The sequence below is a fragment of the Carassius auratus genome, chromosome 50 (genome assembly GCF_003368295.1).
Source record: "Carassius auratus strain Wakin chromosome 50, ASM336829v1, whole genome shotgun sequence".
NCBI classification, from domain to species: Eukaryota; Metazoa; Chordata; class Actinopteri; order Cypriniformes; family Cyprinidae; genus Carassius; species Carassius auratus.
In genome coordinates this window covers 11386539-11414093 of record NC_039292.1, presented here as the reverse complement: position 1 = coordinate 11414093, position 27555 = coordinate 11386539, and the positions used below count along the sequence as shown (strand labels likewise).

The 27555-nt window shown below is 38.5% G+C and overlaps 1 protein-coding gene across 1 annotated transcript; it reads right to left on the bottom strand.

The window, feature by feature from the left end:
• Positions 1-1100: 1100 nt before the first annotated feature.
• LOC113067015 (proprotein convertase subtilisin/kexin type 5-like) lies at positions 1101-26775 on the bottom strand. Its single transcript, XM_026239191.1, has 16 exons — positions 26474-26775; positions 22443-22646; positions 21268-21336; positions 21036-21078; positions 16839-16984; positions 15542-15736; positions 15197-15283; positions 14846-15041; positions 12109-12332; positions 11627-11869; positions 10139-10384; positions 9726-9924; positions 9195-9400; positions 8658-8758; positions 8300-8471; positions 1101-1873 (listed from the first exon to the last, which is right to left on the bottom strand). The coding sequence occupies exons 1-16, from the start codon at positions 26646-26648 to the stop codon at positions 1473-1475; spliced, it is 2907 nt and encodes a 968-aa protein (XP_026094976.1). The 5' UTR covers positions 26649-26775; the 3' UTR covers positions 1101-1472.
• Positions 26776-27555: the final 780 nt, after the last annotated feature.

The window sequence follows — 27555 nt, the reverse complement described above, 5'->3', positions numbered from 1 at the left end:
ATTTTAACTGACAAGTCACAATTATTGTGATTAATGTTCAATACAGTTCAACTGATTTTTTTCCTCTGGTAACAGTGGAAAATATTTGATGTGGCAAACTCAAAATTCCAACTTAAATCTAATTTAATTATGGATATCTTGACAGCATGTTTCAGAGTTGCACTGTACATCACCAGTGTTGATAAACTTACTTGGCCATTCTATAGTATGAATATTGTGAAAGCTAAATGCTATAGCACACAGTACGTTTTTTTTTTTTTTTTTTTTTTTTTTTTAAAGAAAATGTAAAAGAGAAAGAAAGAAAAAGAATTAGGGAGAATTATTAAATGACTATTAAATTATTATATATAATTTATATTATAATTTAAAATATAACTACTAAATGATTACTAATTGACTGGAACTGTGTGAATAATCTGTTATCGTGTATTCCTTTAAAAAGTAAGTGTAATCTGATTCTGAGTATTTTAAAATGTAATATACTCTACTTTTTTAATACAGATTATATGTAATCAGTTACTACCCAGCCCTGTCTGTGTGTGTACTAAGCCAATCACACCACATTTTGGCATCAAACTGACTTTCATCATTTAATGACAGTCTGAAAGCTAAGACAATATTTTACCAAAGGTAATAGAACGTTTACTCTGAAAGTGAAACTTTTACTTGCATCAACTGAAAAAAGCATACCAAAAGATCAATATTGAGATTTACAAAGCAACATTGATATTTTCAAACGAGGATCGCTATTATTGATGGGTGTGTGAAGATGGTTAACATTATTTCTAATATTATGTAACATTGTTTTTTCCAAGCATCTTGGAAAACGTTGCAACAATTTAGACCGTGTCGTTGCTCAGTTAAAACTACTATTACCTAAAGAGAATTCCTTTTTTTTTTCTTTTTTTTTAAGAGACATTTTTGTTTCCTTGTGGCAGACAGTTGTAGAACTCCAAATATACTGTAGTAGAAATAAGCTTCTTTCAGCTCACCATTCTCCAATAAATTATTTTTTCTTATATGGACAAATAAATGATTTTTATTTCTTTTATATGTTTATGACATTAATCAGCAAAACATCTAATAAAGAGACAGGAAAGGGCTTTTCAAACATTTATTGAATATTCTTTATTAAGAAAATATGAATACACTATCTGTCACCTTTTAATCACCCCCCAAAAATGTTTAATACCACTTTATAGTAACTGTCATTAATAACATTAACAAACATTACATTAAATTATAAAAAGGGTTATATTACAAAAAAATAACAGTAATCTACATAGACAATGGCAGCAATATTCTGAAATATATACAATATATAAGCATAAATGTATCAAGTAAGCACATATAAAGATGCTATCATATATTGATTTACATTAATCATTACCATTTTTTCAATCCAGTGAGTTCTGACAACAAAAGTGTGCATATAAAGAATTAGTAGAATTTGACTCATTAGTGACCATATTTTAGGCTCTACTGAGGCGCGTGTTCTCGTTAGCGTCCTCCTCGTCCTGCTCCTCCTCTGTGTCTGGCTCATGGATGAAGCCGCAGCGGCGATACACAGATCCATCTCGACTGGTGTAGACCACGTCCACCTCGTCTCCACTGTCCTCTGGTTCTGGTACTCCGTGTGGCATGGGCCGAGGGCTGGGCTGTTCTCTAGCCACCCCGCTCAGTCGTTCATAGCTCCGTTTCCAGCATAGCCTCTTTTTGGCCCTCGCCTGTACCAGAGCAAATATAACTAGTGCTAACACTACAGCTAGCAACAAAGCGGCAGGCAAAGCTGCAGATGCATGCTGTACCACTTGGGATCTCAGAATAACATCGTCCTCACTTATACTTGGTACAGGCGCCTCAAGACACAATGCTGTAAAAAAAAACACACACACACACACACACACACACAAAAGTTACATTAAAGTGACTTTATCATTGTAAAAACCTATACAATTTTTGGCAAAGCAGTGTTCCCTCTAAGCTGCTTGCATGTGCTACCTTGCATTTCTTACATCACAACCGTGCAGAAGAAATACATGTAATATGTCTCGCACTAGGGTTGTGACAGTGAGGCTTTTCTCACTTTCCTTCGCTTTAAAATAGCTTGTAAAAGCAGCGTGCACATTGAACTTTCATTTTCAAATAGGGGCAATTCATTGTCAATTGATTGCATTCAACAACAAAATACAATGTCAAACTTACTTTAGCCTATATATAAAACAGTAGTTTTATTAACAAAACAAATAAAATACACCATGCTATAGGGCAGGCTATGCCTAATATAAAATAACAAATAACTTACATAGCCTATTTCCATTTTGTATACCTAAGTAAACATATAATGTATAACAAAATAAATAAGAAACCTAGAATGTTTATTAGCAAAACGAGTAAAATAGCTTGGAGGGATGGCGTATACCTTGATGTCAAATAAAATAAATAAATGACACAAAGTTTAAATAAAAAAAAGAAACTGCAAATACCATGGAACCAATTAAATAAGAAACTAATGTTTAAAAAAAACACCCAAAAACACCTTAGATAAACAGCAAAAGTCAACAGGCTTTTCAAAATCCAAAATATTGGCAAACAGGCACTTTTGCATTTAGTTTCAAAACAAAAATCATCTGCCTTCGTCTTGTCTGTCTCACCTCACTCTTCTTGCCATTCAGCTTGACTCACTCTCCTCACTGGAGAAATGAAATCTGATCTGTGATGCGACTGTTGTCCGGCACACTGCATTAAGAAGCTGCGTTCATTTTTTAATTGTAGTGTCTGTTCATTTACTGAACATAATAATTTTTATTACTATAAAAATCTAAATGACTTGCAGCTTAACACCGGTATCACAGTCAACACTGTCTATTGTGGCAAGCCTATCGCACACAAGACAGACACAAAAAACTGAGTTGGGAAAGACAGTTTTAATTAAATGCTAAATAATTGCGATGCTTGCACAAACTACTTAAAAAGTTGTTAGAAGTCACTACAGCATTAGAGCATGTGCATCTAGGGATATGCTGGTATCAAATTTTCATGTTGCGATTAATTGCTAATGATTTTATCACGGTATAATCACAATATTGAAATTTTGTTTAAAAAAGTGATCTAAAACAATATAACAGGTTTAATAAGTTTTACCTTATAACAACAATTACTATTATTTAATATTTAAATACAATAAATCAATACAGAAGAAAATATATAAAGTTAAACATTTTACACAGCTTAAAGTGCAAAAGAACTGTAAAGACCAATAGGTATCACTTTACAATAAGATCTCATTAGTTAACCTTAATTAATGCATTATCATTCACAATGAGCAATAGCTACATTTGCTACCTAAGTTATTAATCTTTGTTAGTCTTTGTAAGTCTTAGTTACCAATCTGTCGGTCACTAAGAGTTATGTCGAACGACATATGGGGTCTCACTCGGGAGGCCAATCATCTCTGAGTTTAAGAGAAAACGCCAATGAAAATTGGCTAGTGGATTTAACATACCTTAGCCACTCCCCGTGCCAACGGGTATAAATAGGGCGACAGGTGCATCCACTCATTAGATTTTTGCTTCAGAGCCGAGTGGTTGTATGAAAGCTGTTATACTCCACAAAGCCATTCATCTGCTGTGTCGGGTAGCTGTTCTGGTAGGGAAAAAAAACAGTGACAGTTTTCGCTAGGGCAAAAACAGTGGTGTCCCTTTCAGCGATTCCCCTGGGCGCTTCAACTAGGAGAGCAGATTTCCTAAAAGAGCAAATCACGGAAAATTTGCATCTTTTTAAAGACGCCGTTTCGTCCGCGTCCTTCTGGATGCGGTCGTTTCCTGTTCTCTGACAACGGCCGCGATCGTTGTCTTCGGTGTCTGGGCATTCAGCACGCTGAATGCTCATTCATGGATGGTTCATGCACGCACTGCATGTGTGACCATGGCAACGCTGTGATCGCGTCTTCCCTTTCTTAAAGGGAAAAGAGCAGACCCCTCTGTCACTACCGTTCCGGTTTCTCTGCCACGAGCAGAGGACCGCCGACTAGTACTCTGGGACATTTGAAGGTGACAGTGAGAGCTTCTCACACAGGCAACTCGGAGATGTGGGAGACTGCTCTTCAGGAGCTGGCGGAGACAGAGCCACTCCTTCCCCCAGAGCAGGGCCGGGTGTAGAATCCTTAGTTTTTGTTTCTTTCTGTTCTGCCCGATGGTCTAATGACCGGTGGCACCCACTTTTTCATAGAAGAGCAATTTCCCTCTCCTCCGAGGTGCAAGGCTCGCGGGTTGACGATGAGCGACGCACTGCCTCCTCATTCTCACCCACGATGCCCCCTTTTGCCAGCGGTCAAGAGGTCACAGTTCGGAGACACAACGCCTCTCCACGCGTCTCTGGCAAGTTCTTCCAGGAACACGAGGAGTGTGGCTGTGATGACTTGGAATGCGATGCCTTCTGGGTCATCCGACACAACTCCCCATCGCTGCACCACTGCGGGTATGTCGACTGTCCCTTTGGTGCCACTTGTGCGGAGTTTGGGAGCGTGGCTTGCGCTGCCCAACCCATCACGCTGGCTCATTCAGATGGTTCGACTCGGTTATGCGATTCAGTTCACCCGGCCACCTCCCGAGTTCAATGGCATCCTCGAGACTTCGGTGGCAGTCCGGGACGCCTCTGTCTTGTGCGAGGAGATTGCTGTCCTGCTGGCGAAGGATGCAATTGAGCCGGTCCCTCCAGCCGAGATGAGGACGGGGTTTTACAGCCCTAACTTCATCATATCCAGGAAAAGCGGTGGCCTTCGGCCTATCCTGGATCTGCGAGTCTTGAATCGGGCACTGGTCAGACCTTGTCTTTCTACGGGCCGGCATGCCCTTAGAAGTGTTCTGTTGTCACAACAGATGCCTCCAACACGGGCTGGGGCGTGACATGCAATGGGCAGGCAGCTTCAGGGTCCTGGACAGGACCTCGACTGCTTTGGCACATCAACTGTGTGGAGTTGCTGGCAGTGTATCTAGAATTACGGCGGTTTCGGCCTGTGTTGCTAGACAGGCACGTGTTGGTCCGCACGGACAACACTGCGGCTGTTTCGTACATCAACCGACAGGGCGGTCTACATTCACATCGCATGTCTCAACTCGCCCGGCATCTCCTCCTCCATCTGGAGTCAGACGCGGCTCAAGTCGCTGCGCGCTATCCACATCCCGGGGGAGCTCAATCGTGCAGCCGACGCGCTCTCACGACAGCTCACCTTTCCCGGGGAATTACGAATCCATCCGCAGATGGTCCAGCTGATCTGGAGTCGATTTGGGGAAGCCCAGGTAGACCTGTTTGCTTCCCACATAACCTCCCACTGCCAGCTCCACTATTCCCTGTCCTAGGCCTCCCTGGGCACAGATGCACTGGCACACAGCTGCCCTTGGGCTCTACACAAGTATGCATTTCCCCCAGTGAGCCTGCTCACACAGATGCTGTGCAAGGTCAGGGAGGACAAGGAAGAGGTCCTATTGGTTGCGCCTTACTGGCCCACCCAGACCTGGTTTTTGGAACTCATGCTCCTCGTGACAGCCCCTCCCTGGCGCATCCCCCTGAGGAGGGACCTTCTCTCTCAGGGGATTGGCACCATTTGGCACCCGAGTCCAGATCTTTGGAACCTCCACGTGTGGCTTCTGGACGGGACGTAACAGACCTAAGTGATCCCCCTCTACGAGGCAGGCCTATGCTCTGAAGTGGAGTCTGTTCACGAATTGGTGTTCTTCTCACGTTGTCCTGAGACCCCGGCCGGGAGATGAGCCCAAGGTTCCCACCACTCCCTTCCGAGACCAGGTGGTGAACCTGCAAGCACTGCCCCTGGAGGAGGCAGATCCAGCCTTGGCGTTGCTGTGTCCCGTAAGAGCGCTTCGCATATATGTGGACCGCACCCAGAGCTTCAGAAGCTCTGAGCAGCTACTGGTCTGCTTTGGAGGTCAGCAGAAGGGGAAGGCTGTTTCCAAGCAGAGGTTGGCCCACTGGATAGTGGATGCCATCACCTTGGCGTAGCATTTCCAAGGCGAGCCGTGCCCCCTGGGGGTGAAGGCCCACGTTACATGGAGTGTGGCCTCCTCCTATGCATTGGCGCACGGCACCTCTCTGGCAGGCATTTGTCGAGCTGCTGGCTGGGCGACACCTAACACCTTGGCAAGGTTTTGCAACCTTAGTGTAGAGCCAGTTTCTTCCCGTGTATTGGGTAACAGGTAAATTAGCAGGAAGGGCTGGCTGGGTGTCACGCTTGCTGCGCCATTCCCCCTAACACAGGGATGCGAGCGCCTTTCTTCTCCCAGTAGAGTTCCCCGGTTAGCGCACCCTGGTTGAGCATCCTCCAGCACCCTCGGCAGTCAGACAGGTCGGAGCAGTCTGTCGCCAGGCCCAGTACTGGTGTTAACATGCCCAGAGCTCCGGTCAGCCCCTGTACTGGGCTAGGTGTCCATATGGCTTGATTCCCTACAGGTAATCCCATATGTGTATTTTTCCACAGTAAGGTTTCCCTCTTGGCAAACCCGTGTCTTCCCTTGACAGACACGTTCTGTCAGTCTCTTCTGGCTGCCGTTCCATCCCTACTCTAAGGTAGGACCTGCCTCAGAGACCCCTTCCATATGTAGTACTGCCCCCTGGGTCAGTCCATATCAGTATCTCCACGTCATCTCCCTACGGGTAGGATGTGGTCTCCGTAGCGACCTTTTCCTAAGGTTCACTTCCCCATTGTCTTGCCAAGCTGATAGAACAAATAGGGAAGATTTGAAGCAATCTTTCTCTGAAGGTTGAAATCCCTTCCATTAACTTTATGTGGGCGGAACAGCAGCGTGGTCTTCTCCAGCAGCAATGTACTCACCCTCTGGCCCCTTCGGTACCAAGGTCAGTGAATTTGTGCTGGGGCTTTGGGAAGATTACGACCTTAAGCGTAGCTTTTGTGGCATGCCACATCTTGCCGACAATTGCAGCGCCACAGGGTTGTGACGGTGTTCAGGTTGTGGCGTTTTCCATAGGACCCCATATGTCATTCGACATAACTCATAGTGACAGACAGATAGGGAACGTCTCGGTTACGTATGTAACCCTCGTTCCCTGATGGAGGGAACGGAGACGTTGTGTTCCCATGCCAAAACCTTGAACCGGTCGCTGTTGCCGGGACACGTTCTCGGCTCCTCAGCGTAAAACCTAATGAGTGGATGCACCTGTCCCCCTGTTTATACACGTTGGCACAGGGAGTGGCTCAGGTATGTTAAATCCACTAGCCACTTTTCATTGACGTTTTCTCTTAAACTCAGAGATGATTGGCCTCCCAAGTGAGACCCCATATGTCATTCGACATAACGTCTCCGTTCCCTCCATCAGGGAACGAGGGTTACGTACGTAACCAAGACTTTCATGTTAGCTCATTAAATAACACAGTGGCAACTTTCAATTTTAATAACATGTTATTAAATATTGGAATACCTAAGATTTATGAATGTTCAGAAGACTTTTTCATTGGCAATTTATATTATAATGAATTAACTAATGTTAACTAATGGAGCGCTAATGTAAAGTGTGAACGAAAAATAAAGAATCAAAACACTTTCAAACAATATCTAAGTCATGTTGTAGTCCAGATTAAAAATTTAAAAAACGTTTGAAAATAAATAGCCTATTAAGTCTTAATATTTAAGTAGTTGGCGCTGTGATGAACACCACAGCAAATCCACAAATCTGAACGACTATTTAAATGATTTAAATACGTTTTAGCAGCAGCTGCTTTTTTTATGGGGTTTTCATGGTAACGGCTGCAGTTTCTGAAGTTCTCTCACTTGTTCACAAGATTTACTGTAGATGAGTTTGTTTGTTCATCAGAACTGATTTGGAGAAATTTAGATTTATATCACTTGATCACCAGTTAATCCAGTGCAGTGAATGGGTTCCGTCAGAATGAGAGTCCAAACAGCTGATAAAAACATCACAATAATCCACAAGTAATCCAAACAAGCAGCTTTTAACTTCATAAGATTTAGAGTTAATGGAAGGACTGGAGTCGTGTTGATTATTGTGATGTTTTTATCAGTTGTTTAGTCTCTCATTCCGATGGCACCCATTCACTAGGGGGAGTCCATTGGTGAGCAAGTGATGTGATGTTACATTTCTCCAAATCTGCTCTGATGAAGAAACAAACTCATCTACATGTGGTTGGCCTGAAGTAATGCATATTTTCAGCAAATTTAAATTTTGGGGTAAGCTATCCTTCAAAAATATTTAATGTATGTCTCATTGAATGTATAGAACCCATTTGAAGGCTTAAAGTAAAAACTACCTGAAGCGGAATCACAAAGACAACACTTCCTGTTCCTCTCCCCAGACTGGCAGCAGGGCAAGCACTGACTCTCAGGGGCATGTAGGGCAAAACCTGGGTGACAGGTGAGACAGCTCTGGGGTCCGGCACCAGAACAATGTTTACAGGACTCGTCACAGGGTTCACAAACTCCCTAATGCCATTGACAAAGACACATGCAAAGTGAAATCTTGTTGTTTACACTGCTGAATGAACATTTGGACTGAAATATTAATAATATTAATAGTTTTCATCTTTTGACAAAAATAGCAGTAACTGATCAGGTGCTGCTATAAATAACAGCACAAACTTCCACACACACACTGTCATCAGCACTTACACCCTGTGAGTAATATCGGCTCTCTTCACAGCGAGGGTAACACACCCCATCCTGCAGGACACTGCCCCAGTCACACGTCACACAGCCCTGGGGAGTGTTATCTGCAAAAAACACAGAAACCTTTAGATGAGAAAGGGTGAGGCACCAACTGTTTCTTTCAAAGAGATCAACGTTTTGCCTTTTCTGTTTAATCTTTATTTGAATTGAACCCAGAATATTCCTTTTGGATTGGAATTAAATTAACATTAGGGGCCTACTTAATACTAGATTTAAAAATGTGTTTCCCCGGAAATCCTGTGTCAGCCAGACAACTTTCTTAGAGATTTATTATATACCTTCTTGGCTGCCAAGTCAACAGATCTTATTTCATTGCTATTTTATGCCATGGATTTTATTGAACAGTCAGTAAACAGAACCAAATATAATTTGTCTGCAATAACATTTCATGATAAAACGAGGCCTATAATGACTAGAATGATGATACAACAATATTATGGAAGCTTATAAAATGTGAAAAAAAAAAGATAACCATAGCACCTGTGCAGGACTTGCAGCTGGTGTGGCACTGTCTGCAGCTGTGCCCGCTCTCATAAAAGCGCTGTGGACATTGATCCACACACTGCCTGGTACCCTGCAGGTCTAGCAGAGGAGGTGTGCACACCCTGCAGGTGTCCGGCCCTGGACCTGAGCACTGCTCACAGGAGCGGTCACACTTCTCGCAGCGCTCCCCTGTGCTGTAGTACCTGGCACATCAAGTGAAATAAATGCACGTCTTGTTATTACAGACACTGAAGAGAAGACAGTAAATTACTGGTAATGGATCTGTAGTTATTACTTCTGCTGACCGCGCCCCACAGGCCTTGCCATTTCATCTGGACATTAAAAATTGACCCTTGTTAAATATACTCGGGTCTTTGACTATTTTAAGAGAAGTTTGGAAAGCTACAGTTTTATCAAACACTAGTGCTTTTCTATTACCTAAGCTCTTGATTACCAATGGATAATGTGTGTGTGTGTGTGTGTGTGTGTGTGTGTGTGTGTGTGTGTGTGTGTGTAGGAAGATCTTACCCTGTGGGACAGTGGCTAACGCACAGATGAGAGAGCAGATGAAGGTAGCCTGGTGCACAGCTCAGACAGTCTCTGGGAGATGCCCCGGCACAAGTGGCACACACATGATCGCAGGGCATACAGAAACCCAGCTCTACCCCATCAGCCTCCTCATGGGCACTGTAAGTTCCCGCAGGACATTTGCTTACGCACGAACCGTCTGGAATACAAACAGGTTCCCATTAAACCAGTTAAATGTTTTCCCTTTCAACAATGCTCTAGATCCAAGAGAGGGATTTAAAAGACAACCCACAACAGATGAACACTTTAAATCAGTATTAATAATGACAGACCTCACAATCAATTTCATTGTTTCCTTAACAGTAGAAGTATACAAAAGAAATGCACTGATGTGAGTTCAGATCATTTCGTACTGTGGAGGTAGTTGGGCAGGGCGCAGGTCTGGCAGTCAAAGGGTCCCGGCCCTTCGCAGGACTGGCAGAGCCGATGACATGCTTGGCAAGTAAACTGGTTGTTTTGGAGGAATGTTCTGGGTGGGCAGTCCGAATCCCCAGTAACCCCACACATCATGGTGTTGGGATCCAGAACCAGACCCTTTTCACACTGCAGACACTGGGTGGGATCTGGACCCTCACAGTATGCACAGGTCTGGTGACATTCTACAGAGCCGATATGGGACATATTAATGACACATAATACATTTATATTTATTCACTCTTCAGTCACAATGATCACTCAGTTATTGTGATAAGATAACCAAATAAATAATCAAATAACAAGTATACTTTTGATGCAGACTCTTTTAACTTTTAACTTTTTAAAGTAAATGAAATGGTGCAATGGTGTTTTAAAAAAGTGTGATCCTGGTCCACTCTCTGCAGTCTCCAGAAGTTATGAGTGATCTTTAGAAGTTATGCATGAAGTGTCTTTTAAAATGCTGAGTGCTGAGCGTTTTCAACCTTGTAGGATGGGGTGTCAAACTCAATTAGTCACATGTAGTTTTCAAATAAGTCTGAAGAAGGACTTGATTAGTTGAATCAGGTGTGCTTAATCTAAACTCTGCAGGACTCTGGTTTTTGACACCCCTGCTGTAGGATATGTACCCCACTATGTTTATCTACCATTTTCCAAATCACTGGTAATCTGGAAATTATCCCATTACCCACTCATTTAGTTTTTAGCTGTTTTTGCTCTAACTCAATCTCACTAAAGTCTGCCTTAACCATAGTCACTGAGGATCTGTGTGGGTCACCTGATTAGCTGGGAGACTAGTCATATTGCCTCTTCTTTACTAAAGATTCACAGATGTTTCACTCAAGTGTACAATTCTAAAAAAAGAGATGCTCACATGCCTTCTTAATGGGTGCTGGCGCCCCCTAGGGGAATCCCTGGTACAAAGTATGCATGATTAGAAACATTGGGCTATGCACATACTGTGAAATTTAAATTAAATTTACAATTAAAAAAATTTTATTTATGCATTTATTTAGCAGACTCTTTTATCCAGTGCATTCTGGCTACAAATTTTTACATATGGTGTGTTCCCGGGGAATCGAACCCCCAACATTGCGCTTGATAGCACAGTGCTCTACCAATTGAGCTACAGGAACACTAATAGCACACACTATGCGCAAACCATAGTCTATTTGTAAAACTGGAAGGTGGAACTTATACCGCCGGCTTCACAGATAAGTCTTAAACTAGTCTCAGATTGAAATGCATGTTTGAGCCGTCTCAACTGAAAATATCTTGCTCCGAAATATCTTAAAATATGTCAGTGATGTAGTTCTGTGTCAAGATGCACACCTGTAATGATATGCTTAATCTAAGCCCCATTTGTGAACCCAGGCCATACTTTCCAGGATTATACTGGTTTTGTTTGTTAGTGGTTAATACTTCACCCTGGCATTCCTTTTCAGAGGTCTGGTAATATGTTCCCGCTGGGCACTCTTCCAAGCACGTGCCCTCGTAGAGTTTTGGGTTGAGGGCAGAGCAGGTCTCGCAGTCATCAGAGAGGGGTCCTGAGCAGGTGGCACAGGTGCGATGGCAGCTCACACAGACCCCCTGATCTAAGTCTTCAAAGTAGCCCTTCGGACAGACAGCCTTGCATGCCCCGTTTAAAAGCAAATAGAGAAAACTGCATCCTGAAACACCATAGTTACACAATGTTATTAGATTACAAATTCACTGTAATTAATTATCCACTGATATACTATTGAATGTGTTCTAACCGGCCTGTGCATACTTCCTTATTAATAGATTATACACAAGATAATATAACAGGGAAAAGAAATTCAATATTTTCCTTGTTAGTATCACTTTTCAGTGCCCTTTAGCTGTATCTGTTACTAGTTAAACAATGCCAGCAGTAACAATAACTCACTTGTACAGGTGGACAAATCGATGCACACGTCACAGTGAGGAGCACAGCGTCTGCATGTGCCATCTTCTGCCACGTAGCTCATGGGGGTGCAGTTCTGCCTGCACTGGCCATTGGCCAGATGAAGGCCTTCTCGACACGAAAGGCACTGTGTGCTTATGCCATCACAGGTCAAACAGAGTTCATCGCAGGGTTCGCATGTCCCCAGCTCTGTCTCAAAATACCCTCTGCAAGAAACCCAAGAAAAACACGTTTGTTTCCCTCTTGTGTTCATTAACATATCCTCATGAATGCTAGTACTAAAAACCTCTGAAAGTCATTCGGCTTTCAGTTCAGCGTCAGTTTACAGTCATTTTTAGTGATGCATTTTCAAATGGTCTTTCCGTGTTTCGAAAACACTAAACAAAAAATGTATAAACGTATCGATAGTAGAGATAATCATTGACGTCATCGATATTTACCTCTGTCTTATTTATCTACACATATTCAAGACTTTTTCATTTCTTGCATAGTAGATATTTCAACAATATTAAAGGCTTCAAAGTCAAATCTCAAATCGGTGCAATATTTAGCATCCATAAAATATAAATATTTATTAATATAAAAATTCTAACTGAAATCTCTAGGTGTATTTCTAGGTATTAATGTATATTAATTTGATTATATATACAGTATTGTTCAAAATAATAGCAGTACAATGTGACTAACCAGAATAATCAAGGTTTTTCGTATATTTTTTTATTGCTACGTGGCAAACAAGTTACCAGTAGGTTCAGTAGATTCTCAGAAAACAAATGAGACCCAGCATTCATGATATGCACGCTCTTAAGGCTGTGCAATTGGGCAATTAGTTGAATTAGTTGAAAGGGGTGTGTTCAAAAAAATAGCAGTTGGCATTCAATCACTGAGGTCATCAATTTTGTGAAGAAACAGGTGTGAATCAGGTGGCCCCTATTTAAGGATGAAGCCAACACTTGTTGAACATGCATTTGAAAGCTGAGGAAAATGGGTCGTTCAAGACATTGTTCAGAAGAACAGCGTACTTTGATTAAAAAGTTGATTAGAGAGGGGAAAACCTATAAAGAGGTGCAAAAAATGATAGGCTGTTCAGCTAAAATGATCTCCAATGCCTTAAAATGGAGAGCAAAACCAGAGAGACGTGGAAGAAAACGGAAGACAACCATCAAAATGGATAGAAGAATAACCAGAATGGCAAAGGCTCAGCCAATGATCACCTCCAGGATGATCAAAGACAGTCTGGAGTTACCTGTAAGTACTGTGACCGTTAGAAGACGTCTGTGTGAAGCTAATCTATTTTCAAGAATCCCCCGCAAAGTCCCTCTGTTAAAAAAAGGCATGTGCAGAAGAGGTTACAATTTGCCAAAGAACACATCAACTGGCCTAAAGAGAAATGGAGGAACATTTTGTGGACTGATGAGAGTAAAATTGTTCTTTTTGGGTCCAAGGGCCACAGGCAGTTTGTGAGACGACCCCCAAACTCTGAATTCAAGCCACAGTACACAGTGAAGACAGTGAAGCATGGAGGTGCAAGCATCATGATATGGGCATGTTTCTCCTACTATGGTGTTGGGCCTATTTATCACATACCAGGGATCATGGATCAGTTTGCATATGTTAAAATACTTGAAGAGGTCATGTTGCCCTATGCTGAAGAGGACATGCCCTTGAAATGGTTGTTTCAACAAGACAATGACCCAAAACACACTAGTAAACGGGCAAAGTCTTGGTTCCAAACCAACAAAATTAATGTTATGGAGTGGCCAGCCCAATCTCCAGACCTTAATTCAATTGAGAACTTGTGGGGTGATATCAAAAATGCTGTTTCTGAAGCAAAACCAAGAAATGTGAATGAATTGTGGAATGTTGATAAAGAATCATGGAGTGGAATAACAGCTGAGAGGTGCCACAAGTTGGTTGACTCCATGCCACACAGATGTCAAGCAGTTTTAAAAAACTGTGGTCATACAACTAAATATTAGTTTAGTGATTCACAGGATTGCTAAATCCCAGAAAAAAAAAATGTTTGTACAAAATAGTTTTGAGTTTGTACAGTCAAAGGTAGACACTGCTATTTTTTTGAACACACCCCTTTCAACTAATTGCCCAATTGCACAGCCTTAAGAGCGTGCATATCATGAATGCTGGGTCTTGTTTGTTTTCTGACAATCTACTGAACCGTCTGGTAACTTGTTTGCCACGTAGCAATAAAAAATATACTAAAAACCTTGATTATTCTGGTTAGTCACATTGTACTGCTATTATTTTGAACAATACTGTATATAGTATTTTATATATCATTGGGGTTGTTTCTTTCTTTCTTTCTTTTTGAAGTCCCTTATGCTCACCAATGCTGCATTCATTTTATCAAAATACAATTATATTTTAATATATATAAAATGTAATTTATTTCTGTGCTGTCGAAGCTTAGTTTTCGGCATCATACTTCAGCCTTCAGTGTGACATGATCTTTCAGATCATGTAAATAAAGTAACATTTATTTCTATTAGCCATGATGAAAACGTTGTACTGCTTAATATTTTTGTGGAAACCATTTTTTTTTTTTCAGAATTCTTTGACAAATTGAAATCTGACCCCCAATCTTTTGACCAGTAGTGTATATACCGTCAATTAAATTATGTTATAAATATATTTTAGATGTCCAAATATTTTTGGGTCCTCCGTAAAGCATGTTTTTGGAGTTCCAGCCATAGCGACTCACTCTGGACACTCTGACCAGCAGCTGCCCTGGAACAGATAGAGCTGGTAAGTGTCCGTCTTACAGCTCACACACTCGTCTCTGCTCTCACAGGCCTCGCAGTGAGCAGAACACCTCTCACACAGCAGACTGGAGCTGTTCCCAAAGAATCCCAGAGGACAGCGCTCTACACACACAGCCTCCTGCTCCAACATGTATCCTGTTGAGACAGCAAACAGAGGTGCGAGGAACCTATTAAGGAGATTAATATCTTATTTATTCAGCAAGTTCTTTTGAAGCAGGAACTCATTAAAAGGGGAATTTGACAGTCTGTTTATCAGGTGGGAGGGAAAGGAAAGCTAACCTATACGTTACCAGTAGCACATGTGATGCAGTTCTGAGCCTCTGGACCATAACATGTCAGGCAGGATCGATCACAGTAACGGCAAGTGCGGCTTTCCACTAATAAAATACAAATAAATAAATAAAAGACATGATTATTTTATCTAAACTTTTCATTTAGAGTTCCAAAGCAGTTTTAGAGAGATTGAAACAGTCACACAACTGCAGGTCAAAAGTGTGTATTACTACCACATATTCACCAGAGGACAGTATTGCACAAACTATAACAGACCTAAGCAAATCCTAAACAGCAAGTTTGCAACAGAAGGTAGACTTATCTTTTTTATTGTTCTTATATTAAACGGCAGGCATTCTCACCATCAACATATTGGCCTTCCGGGCAGCTGATCACCGGGCACTTCCCGTAAACCGGCCGGCTCCAGCCACTGCATCTGTCACAGTCCCTCAGTCCAGGGCCGTGGCAGGTCAGGCAGGAGCTGTGACAGGGCTGACAGCGCCACCCTCTGGAGTCTTTAAATGTGTCTGCTGGGCACTCCTTCACGCAGGTGCCATCTTTTTCATGCAAAAAAGAAGTGTTTATCCTCTTATCTTTAGTGTTGTGATTTACATCAAATTATTTTTAGTTGAAATATTATTTCACAATATTACTGTTTTTACTCTTATTTTTGATCAAATAAATGCAGCCTTGTTAAGCATGAGAGAAGATGCAAAAATCATATCAAGCCCAAACGTTCGCTGTTAACAGGTGATAAAACAGTTGTTATTTTTCATAGTATATTAATTTAGTAGGAATAAGTAGGTGTGTATAAATCAAAAACATGAACATTAATTTGCATGAATGAACCTGATCTCAGATCAGAATCACAGTGCTAACCTGTGTAAGGTTTTGCATTAACTATATTTGCATTTCTATTTCCCATTAAAAACGATTGAGGGAAACAGTGCTTCTCTGCACAACATCCTTTCTGGGATATATACATATTTATTTAAAGGTTTCAGTAAATTCATGGATATTTAAAATAAAAAATAAATTGATTTTGACCTTATCTATGTAAATCCAAGTTTTAAAAGAAATTCTGTTTGATAAAGAATTTAATTCTTGAAGCATTTTCCATTGTACAGTACTGTTTTTGTTATACTGAAGCACTTTCTTTCATGGTACTCGACTACAATTTTAATTGTTTGTGTCTCATTGTTTTTATTTTGATGTGTGTGCTTTTAGTTGTTTTTAATTGTGCTTTATAAATAAATGATTGTCATCTCACAATTCAGAATTTATCTTGCAATTCTGAGTTTAAATTCACTATTCAGAGATGAAAGTCATTCAGAGCAATTCTTAGAATTCTGAAACTAGCAATTTTTTTTCTGTTTGGTGTTACGGAAAGTACTTCACCTATAACCATTATATTCAAAATTGCTAATACTTATAGGTTAATAAATACATGACAACAAAACATTTAAGTTTCATTATAAGTGACCCATTAGAGTTTTGTGGGTTTTTTTCACAAGCTCTCTACGAAAAAGTAGTATTCATTTTAAATTGTAGGTTTAGCCTAGACTTAACAAACCAAAGTAATGAGACTGAAACCGCTATGGCTATCAGGAAAATGAGAGTGAACTTTAGCGAGGTGTTCAGAGGAAGTAGTGTACGCACTGTTCAGGAAGTATCCGGACTGGCATGTGAGACACAGGCTATCGCTCCAGCAGTCCACACACGGCTCTGGGCAGCTGATACACAGTCCTCTCCCGCGGTCCTCGTAGGTCCTCTGGGGACAGTGCTGGCGACACTGCTGTCTGTATCTTCACACAGAGATAACAAACAATAGGCTTGTCACATATTGAGGCTAAACTGAGGGCTGTTTTACATGCTTGGATGAGTCATTACAGAACTTTGAAGCTATTTGAGCTTTTTTCTGTGTTCACTAAAAGAATTATGCAAGTCAAGTAATGTGGCAAACAGATGCCTTTATGCAGTCTTGCAGGTCAGTTGTGAGTGTGGTCGTGGAGAAAGCATAAGGCGACTGAAATCCTAAGTACTTTGCTGAGATTGTACAGCCAGGACCATTGGCAGCCTTTTTTTTTTTTACTTTTTTTTTTATAAACTGTTTGCCTTCTTTTGCATAAGCATTAATAGTCACATCACTTGTCTACCTTACATAGAAAATTGGTGGGTTTATTTTTATTTTTTATTGGTAACTAAAACTATAACTATAAATAAAAATGCTACTTGAAATTAAATAAATGTTCACTGAAAAAAAAAAGAAAAAAATTGCTGAGCTGCAAAGGGAACATTTCTCATTTTCATTTAGTTTACATTTGAACTATAATTATAATAAATATATAATTAATTCAAATATCCACAAAAAAACTAAAACTAAAAATAAAATATTGTTTTAATTATTAAAAAATAACACAGGTTTGCAATGAAAATAATGACAATAGTTGGTGCTTCAAAAAATCGCATAAAATACATGATTGGAAAAATGTAAATGTAATAAAACAAAAATCTTATACGTTCACTTAAAGTTGATGTTTGTTTGGCAAGAAGAAATCCACAAAAGTTGCATGCATTTCTAGATTAAAAATCAAGTAATTTTAGGTGACTGAATAATCTGCTCACAGAAAGAAATAAAACATCTTATAATTTTTTCTGCTCTAATTCATGCTCTAAATCACAGGTAATACAATACATGTATATTACATTTATTAAAAGTGCCACAATTCTCTCAATTTTTTTATTTTGATTTGTGCCAGTTTCTCTGCCAGTTTCATTCTCATTAACATATGCAGTGGACAGTTTTTAATTTGCTAAATAATTTTGCAACCATATAATATTTTTCACAGAAAATTTCAACTTTGGAAACAATGCAATGATGATGTATTAACTGAAAGCTAATGAATTACTTTAAATTCAACAAAAAGTCAGAAAATGTAGCAGCTGGTTGAACCGTAAAGGAGTTTGTTCAAAACTCTTTAGTTGCCTCACTATCACTTGGTTGGAGCAATATCAATATCCTTCCTATCACTTGGAGCTGTTTGAAAACTTGCTTACGAAGACTTTGGAGCAGCTTCAGACCAACAATGTCTTTGTAGACTTACTTTTGTATCAAATACGCTCTGAATCACAAGCTCCCGCTTCAAGGTGAGGAATATAATGCCGGCTGAGATTCTGTGAGCCCGGGGCAATTGGTTTGAGTGCTTTGACAGAGAGAGTCTGAGTGAAGAGTAACCAGAGAAGCCAAACCACACCAGAGGAATCAAAACCCGTTCCGAAACCACAGCGCACCTGCCTGCAGCATTCAGTATGTGAAAGCATGAGATCGGAAGACAACAGTTTACAGTCTGTTGTCATAATTCTATCACGATTCTTTTAATGTTGTTTAGACCTTTTGGGAATAAGCAGTCTTCTGATTTCTGATTGACTGCAGTGTTTATGAGGACTGACTAACAGTTATACAGTAAAGTTTTAAGAGAGCTTTTATATTAAAGGAAGAGAGAAAATGAGGAACAATTGTAGAGATAATATAATTGGACGATGGTCTCTCCTTATTAAAAAGAAGAAACTCCTGCTGTGTTGCTAAACAACTGCAGGAATGACAGCATAAGCATTAGAACACTATCAAAGCTGCTTGAGAAGAAGTTATAAAAACTGACGAACTGATATTTCTGGCATAATATGGACAAATATTTTCTTTATTTTTCCCTTCCATCAAAAATAGTTAGAAACTCAGACTGGACTAAAGTGTTTGGTCCTGTATTTAGGCCAAAATTAATTAACTCACTGCCAAGTCTGTTTACATTTAATACAAAAAAAACTTTTAGTAAATACTGTGTATTAGAATAAGATTTTTAAGACTTTTACTCAGCAAGCACACATCAATTGGATCTAAAATGACAGTAAAGACATTTATAATGTTACAAAACATCTATTTAAAAAAAATATATATATATATATATATATATATATATATATATATATATATATATATATATATATATATATATATATATATATATATATATAAAATGATTCTTGATCAAATCAGCATATTATAATGATTTATGAAAAATCACGTGTCACTGAAGACTGGAGTAATGATGCTGAAAATTACGGAATTAAATATATATATATGTGTGTGTGTGTAAAGAAACAGTTATGTTAAATCTTAACAATATTTTACAATGTAACTTTTTTTTTTATGAAAAATGTTTTTGTTAAATGAATGTGTAAAATAAATAAATAACATAAACAATACATTTTGTGAGTTCTTTTAAAACCATTTAAAAAAAAATTCTTACCCCAAAACATTTGACTGGTAGCGCATATATTATTTTTCAAATAATTTCAATGTCACCTTTTACACTCTAGCCTTGTAATAAAAAAAAAAACTCATTAAAATAAAACTTTGCTCATTGAAATTAGTAAAACTTATGAATTAATTTCTGTACAAAACTGAAATTGTAATGTATTTTAACTTTATTTAGATATTTTTTTTTTTTTTTTTTTTTTTTTTTTTTAGGATGAATGTGCTGAGTTGTAATCTGGACAACTAGCACAGATTTTGAGATAGGATTTTTTTTTTTTTTTTTTTTTGTATTTCATAGTTTTGATGACTTTATTATGATGCTAAAATGTGGAAAATAGTATCAAAATAGTAACTAGGTGTCTTGAAATGTCTAACCTAGTACTGCAGGTGTTAATCAATCTTAACGTAAGTCATAATAAATACAATCTAAATAAATCAATTTTAATGTGAAGATAAATTGAATAAAACTACATAAATCACAGGTTTTCACTATGGTCAACACATATCTTGTTGTAGTTAAGCAGTGGATAAGCATGGCTGATCAAGTGCTCCGTCTGAGACACAGAGGTGCCTCACTTTGGAACTCAACACTTAAGCAAGATGTTTGAGTGAGACGGAGGACAACAGCTGCCATGGCAATAGCGCAGGCACAATGAAAGCATGAGGAATGTTTGGGGGGATTAACATTGCTCTTTTCCTCTCTGAGTGGACTTTCATTAGTCAGGACTCTCGTACAAGACACTCCAACCCTCTGAGCAAAGAAAGTCCTTCAGTTTCAACCGAGCGAAGAGGAGATAGGCTCAAATTAGTGAGGAGAGAGAGCAAGAAGACAGATTGAGTGAGTTGAGGGAAAAACTCATAAGAGGTGCCTCTATGTAGAGCAGCTTGGATCTCAGGTAACCGGCTGTGAGACTTAACTAAAAGTGAAATCTGATGCACACAATAGCTGGAGGCCACAACACACAATCAAACCTCTGTTCTCTTCATAGTATCTCTGCAATATGCGCCAAAAGACAGCCTTAAAGGAATAGTTCAGCTAAAAATGAAAGTTTGCTGAAAATGTACTCCCATTCAGGCCATCCAATATGTAGATGAGTTTGTTTCTTCATAGGAACAGATTTGGAAGAATTTAGCATTACATCACTTGCTCACCAAAGGATCCTCTGGGGTGGATGGGTGCCGTCAAAATGAGAGTCCAGTCAGCTGATAAAAACATCACAATAATCCACTCCATCAATTAACATCTTGTGAATTGAAAAGCTGTATTCATCACTGAAGTTTTTAACTTGAAATACAAGTCATCTGTTCATAATATTGCTTTCCCCAGTGTTTTTAGCAGCTGTTTGGACTCTTATTCTGACGGCACCCATTCACTGAAGAGGATCCATTGGTGAACAAGTGATGTAATGCTACATTTATTCCAATCTGTTCCTATGAAGAAACTCCTCTTGGTCTTGGATGGCCTGAGAGTGAGTACATTTTCAGCAAATTAAATTTTATAGCAATCGGAATGAACAGATTTCTCAAATACAGTAAAGACTTACAAGAAGTAGCCGTCTGTGCAGCTGTGGCAAACCTCTGGATCATCTGTCGAGGACACAAACCAGGTAATGACTATAAAAACATTTTTTTGTCACTGCTAAGCATAAAACAAGTACATAACAAACAGCTGGAAAAAAATTGACTGCAAGTATTAATAAACAGTAAAGAACAACCATAATATTACATAAATAAATGGCACTGCTAAAATAATGAAACATAGAATCTGTTATTTACCTGCAGAGCATGTTTTACAGCCAACACCGCAGTCTATACATTCTCGCGTATCCAGATCCTGAACCTGACCTGTGGTTCAAGAAAATGTCTGTGAGTATCATATGAGTGTGTGTGTGTGTGTTATACAATAGTTACACACATACATTCATAACTACCATATTTTTATTTATTAATAAATGTGTTGCATGAATAAGGCAAATGATTGGTGAGCAAACAACAATATAAAAATGTTTGAAATATACACAGGAAAAAACTGGAACGTTTGGTACAGTATATGTAAGCGCTAAATCTAAAAGTGGAGTTTTAAATCTAAGTGGAGATTTTTTATTTCTTTTGCGAAAATGTCCATTAATTAAACTTACATACTCAAATCAAGTTTGATGTTAATATGAACACTTAAATGTATATTTTGGATGGTTTTTTTTTCACTACTCTACAAGTACAAATAGCTCAAAATCTCAAGACTGAATAGTTCATGAAAAAAACAATGGTTTTGCAGTGCATTGCATTAATGTATATGTAGATACACAAAGAATTTGGTTATATTAAATGTGTCTTTTATTTAATTTAACTGTAATCATGGTAGTTTAATTTTACATCTTGCACTTGTGATGCATCTCAATTCGCCTATTATACTAACCCCTAAAAGTATGTCCTTTTTTTTGTGAAGAAGGAGTAAATAGTTTTGAGTGAGTAGAAGAGACAGACTACCACGTCATTAAATTGCATCTTAAAAACACGGACTGCTCTTTCAAATAGATACATGCATGGAGTGGTGCAGGGATCATATATTTTTACAGGCCGAAACCAAGAAACTCTCAGAAAAAGTATTTGGGACTTATTAATTCATTTATTTATTAAAAGAGACTGAAAGCATTGATGGAGGCTTAAAGGTAGAGATGTTAAAGTTATGCGACCTTGATGAAGTTCATTTATATCCTTTTTTAGTGCTTCAACGTTCAGAAAAGATGTGTTCATTTATGACTGAAATCTATAAGAATCATAAACTTTTGTGGGTGGAAGAGTTCATGTTTCACAGGTTATGGAAAAATCCTGTTAAAAGGGAACCAGGGTGATGACAGCAGCAGGTCGGCCTACAAAAATGGCATCACTGCAGCGCTTTATTCTTTAAGATAAACCAGCCTGTCGATCAATTTATAGAAAGATAAACTCACCAAGGCCACACAAGGCTGTCAGACAGACGCCGCTCAGAAGATTGTAGCCTTCTCTGCACTTGGCACAAACTTTGGCATCAGCACAGATCTCACAGTTAGGCAAACATGGGACGCAGGTGTATTGCTCTCGGTCCGCGTAAAACTCTCGAGGGCAGTGTAGTCTGCAGTGACCCTGATACAGGAAACGCTCCTTCCCCTCCTCATCTGAAATCACACACAAAATACATTTAGCATGGGGACTCACGATCCAAATCACCTTTATTTCAATAATTTTCCACTGATCAGAGGAGATACATATATACAGAGGAGATCACTTCTACATATAGAAACCAAACCAGGAGTACTAAAATGTTCAGTTTGTGAGGAATTTATTTATATGTCTTTTGTAACTTGCAGGTTATATGTATCACTCGCTTTCTTTTAATAAATCACAGCATGTTTTCAAAGCAGGTAATATTATGACATTGGAGTTATTCCATCAATAGCAACCAAGGGAGAATGTCATGAAAGCATAAGCATGTTTATTTAGAAATTATTTTCATGACAATAAATTCCAGTTGTCACTACTGTAATATACATATATGTGTGTGTGTGTTTGTGTGTGTGTGTAACACTGGATCACAAAACCAATCTTAAGTCACAGCAATAGCCAAAAAATACATTGTATGGGTCAAAATTATAGATTTTTTGTTTTATGCCAAAAATCATTAGGATAAAGATCTTTATCCATGAAGATATTTAGTAATACTGTAAATATATTAAAACATAATTTTGATTAGTAATATGCATTGCTAAGAACTTCATTTAGACAATTTTAGAGGTGATTTTCTCAATATTTAGACTTTTTTGCACCACCAGATTCCAGATATTCAAATAGTTGCATCTCGGCCAAATATTGTCATATTGCCAAATATTGTCAATTTCCAAAAACTTGTGGTCCAGGGTCACATACCTATACTGTATTTATAAATCATTTATTTATTTGTTTATTTTATGAAATTAATGTTTTCATTCACCAACGGGGCATTACAGTTTGATAAATAAATGTTTCAAATAAATTCTGTTCTTTTGGAAATTGCTATTGCCTTTTCTATCATCAAAGAATCCTGAAAAAAAAAAATATTAAGCACCACAACTTTTTCAGTACTGATTTAATAAATGATTAATAATAAATAATGCATTAATAACAAATGTTTCTTCAGCAGAATCAGCATTTAAGAATGATTTCTGAAGGATCATGTGACACTGAAGACTGGAGAATAGCTGTTGAAAATTTACCTATGCGTCACAGGAAGAAACTGCATTGTAATATATATATATATATATATATATATATATATATATATATATATATATATATATATATATATATATAAACTTTTACTTTAAATTGTAATACTTTTTCACAATATTGCAGTTATAGTGTATTTTTAGATCAAATTAATGCAGCCTCTGTGAACATAAGACATTTTCTTTAAATAAATAAATAAATAAATCCAAACTACTTTTTCATTGCAGCAGCCAAACAAGCTCTGACTGAAGAAAATGATTTTGGCATGAAATAAAACCAGGACTTGCTCTTGGCGAGTTTTGCTGAATGCACTGAAAGACTAGAAGCCACATTACTCTTTCCGCAAACAATCACTAAATCTGAAACTTGGGTATCAACATCTGCTTGTGTCTATCATGAGATCTTCTTTAAATAGAAACAGTAACAGGGATCTGGCTGACAGGTTTTGCCAAGACTGGGACCCATAAACAAGGGCTAAGTAGAGTGAAGAGGCACTTTTGGCAGTGTTGTAGTTGTCGCACACTGGTGGATGCAAGGCCTCTCCGTTCAACCACCTCGGGCCGCGGAGAGAGAGATTAAGATTTACAGCTCTCTTCTTTGAGATGGTTGAAAAGGAGGGATGGCAACCACACACGCCTACTAAACAGAATTCAAAAGAGTGGCTTGGTTTGCTGAAGACCAGAGTTTGCTTATTCTGTTCTACTGAAGTAATGGTTCTGATGCCAGTCCAAACCTGCACGCTGTTATTTATATGCGACAGTGGAATGTTAGTTTGGTGAATAATTAAAATTACGATCTGTTCCAAAGCCTTGTAATGATATTTTTATAGTGTTTCATTCATTGTACTTTGAAGCTTGACAGATGAGGTTAATTGGAACCATCATTGTATGAAAAGGATTTTAATTTCTGGTTGAACTGTCCCTTTAACTTCCCAGAATTCCACAAAAAATAAAATAAAAATACAGACAAGATGTATCCCAATTCACTTTTTTTTTTTCACTTTCCTATATCATTTTGTAGTATAAAGTAGCAGTGTGTAAAAGTAGGAGTGTGATTCACACTAAACAAATTCCAATAATAGGAAGTGCTTTTCAAATCCTCTGATGATGCACTGATTTATCTGATGGAACAAAGAAGGAAAACTTCCTGCACTTCACGGTCACGGCTTTAAAGGGACAGTTCATCCCCAAAATGTTGTCATCACTTACTCACACTCAAGTTGTTCTAAATCTGTTTCGACACACACACAAAAATATATATATATATTTAAAAGAATGTTGGTAAACAAACAGTTGGCGGTAGCCATTGACTTCCATAGTATTTTTTCATACTATGGAAGTCAATGGCTACCATCAAGTGTTAAGGGGAGAAGTTATCGGACTGCGATGCTGTATGACAAAAAATGACCTTATAACATGTTTGGCTGATGTTCTTTCAAAGTTTGAAAAGGTTTAGTAATAAACAATTGTTCTTCACGTAACCTTAATAGAGAATTTGTGGGAAGTTGTCAAGTCTTTAATGTTCTCAAAAAATCTAAACTTCATTCATTTAGCACTTTTTCTTTGATAGTTTATTTAGACGTTTCTTTGACATCTGATAGGAATCATCCTATAGACTATTGCAGATAACACTCTAAAAAAATATGTCTTGCAGATGTACCTGTAAATGCAGACGTTTATCAGATGTTTGTACACAGCAGATGCTTGCAGAGGCTACTTGTTTTAGAACTTTCAGAAAACTTTTAAAAGTAACATTTCCATAAAGTTAGCAAAACGATCAAATGGAGCTCTCCCATAATGTCAAATTCTCAAAAATTCGAAATAGCCTAGAAAAGCACTTAAAGACGACATTTAGAAATAACGTTTTTAAACCTTAATGGGAACGTTAGCAAAACGTTCTTAGAACATATTTTTGTTAGCAACAGAAAAGATGTTCTAAGAACGTTTTGCTAACGTTCCCATTAAGGTTTAAAAACGTTATTTCTAAATGTCGTCTTTAATAACCGTCTCTAAATGTGGTCTCACCTTTTCCCACTGGCATGTTTGGCAAAGTCTAGCCTACTGTTACAACTTCTTCAGTGACATCGATTACTGTTCAAAATCATAACAGATTCATTTATGGAGTGGACCTTAATTTCAACTCTTCCTCTAATTAAAAGTGCGCAAGACACTTTCATGTTTGAGGTCACTAAACAAACTCTCTTTCGAGGTGAAGCACTCTTTGTCACGTTGATGAATAGGGTGAGCGGCTTCATTGTTTCACCGCGGCAGCTGTGCACGGAGGACTGGGAGGTTTGCCTTCCCAATTGTCTCTCGGAAAACCCCTTTGTGATCCTGCACAATGCTGCTACAGAATCGTACCATCCAATGACCAAAACAGGCGAAAACGCTTGATGTATTTTAACTTTTAATTAAATATTGAAATTCCAGGCCGTAATAACTCATAGCTGATTGAATGGTTCTTTTGCAGTGTCCCTGTTTACTCACAGCATTCTTAGCGTCAATGCAGACTTACAAACAACTCCACACATGAGCTTATTTTTTTTATTGATATATACCATGCTATAGTTTGAATTTCATAATTTCCGTAACCTTCTGAGAACATCACATCGCTATAAAGTTGTTCTACTGCGCATGCGCACTGACAGCGGGATAAGATTTGTTCCAATGGAGGCACCTGTTTGATCCAATAGATACTTAAAGTGTTAAACTACAGTTTATGATAATGAACTACCACTCACCTAAACCACAAGCGGTGCACTCGAATAGCTCGTGACCCCTACACTCCGTGCAGGTGGGATGACAGGAAACGCACTGATTTTTTAGTAAGAACTGTCCGCTGGGACAGGAGGACACCACCGGCGATCCGGCTTGAATAACACCGACAATAAAAATCAAATCAAATAAAGAGTACATCGTTCGCGATGTTGTAGATCCAGTGCATCTATTCGCAATGCATGCACACACTCACACTCTCACACACATACAGTTCATTCAGTGTGGGTCAGTCCTGCGCTGCCAATGATAACGAGCGTCTAAAGAACAAAACTTGCCCAACAAGTTGCTTTCAATAAGGGGATTGGTCAACAGGCCCTCGGGGTCCACCTATTGCTCTGCTCCTTTGTGATACAAAAGAGAAGGATACTGTTATGCACAAACGCTAAAAAGTTATCTGGTGATGTATTCTACCTCCTAACATTTTGATCAAGCATATCTATAATTTATCAGAGAACAGCAATAATCAATACAAAGTATTTCATAATGTGTGCATCGTAATATACAGTTGTAAAATATAATTATGATATTATTATGGTGTTGTTGTTAATAATAACAACAATTCTCTGGATTTCACAGAAAACTATGTTTTGAAGGATCCCTATTGACAGTCTCTCGCGAGCTCTGTGCAAACCTTTGAAGACAAAATGAGCAGCAGAGGGAGGCAGAGTGTGCGCTATTGCTTATATATCAGTCCGAACAACAGGCTCTCCGTTGTTTTAGAAGAAATAACATTTTCTGTTCTTCGGAAAAATACCGTATGTTCCGGTTAGAGCGTCGTGGCATAATGAAAAAATTCCATATTGTTTTTTTTTTTTAAATGACTTACTATAGTCTGAATGTCTAATAATAATAATTATAATAATAGGCTATTTAAGTAATACATGTAATGATACAATAAAACATATAATAATAATAATAATAATAATAATAATAATAAAACTATCCACCAGGTACTTATTATTGAACATTTTTAATCAGAATGACACAACTGACTTATAGCAATGTAAATGATTAACCAATCTATGCTAATCTGTTGATTGACATT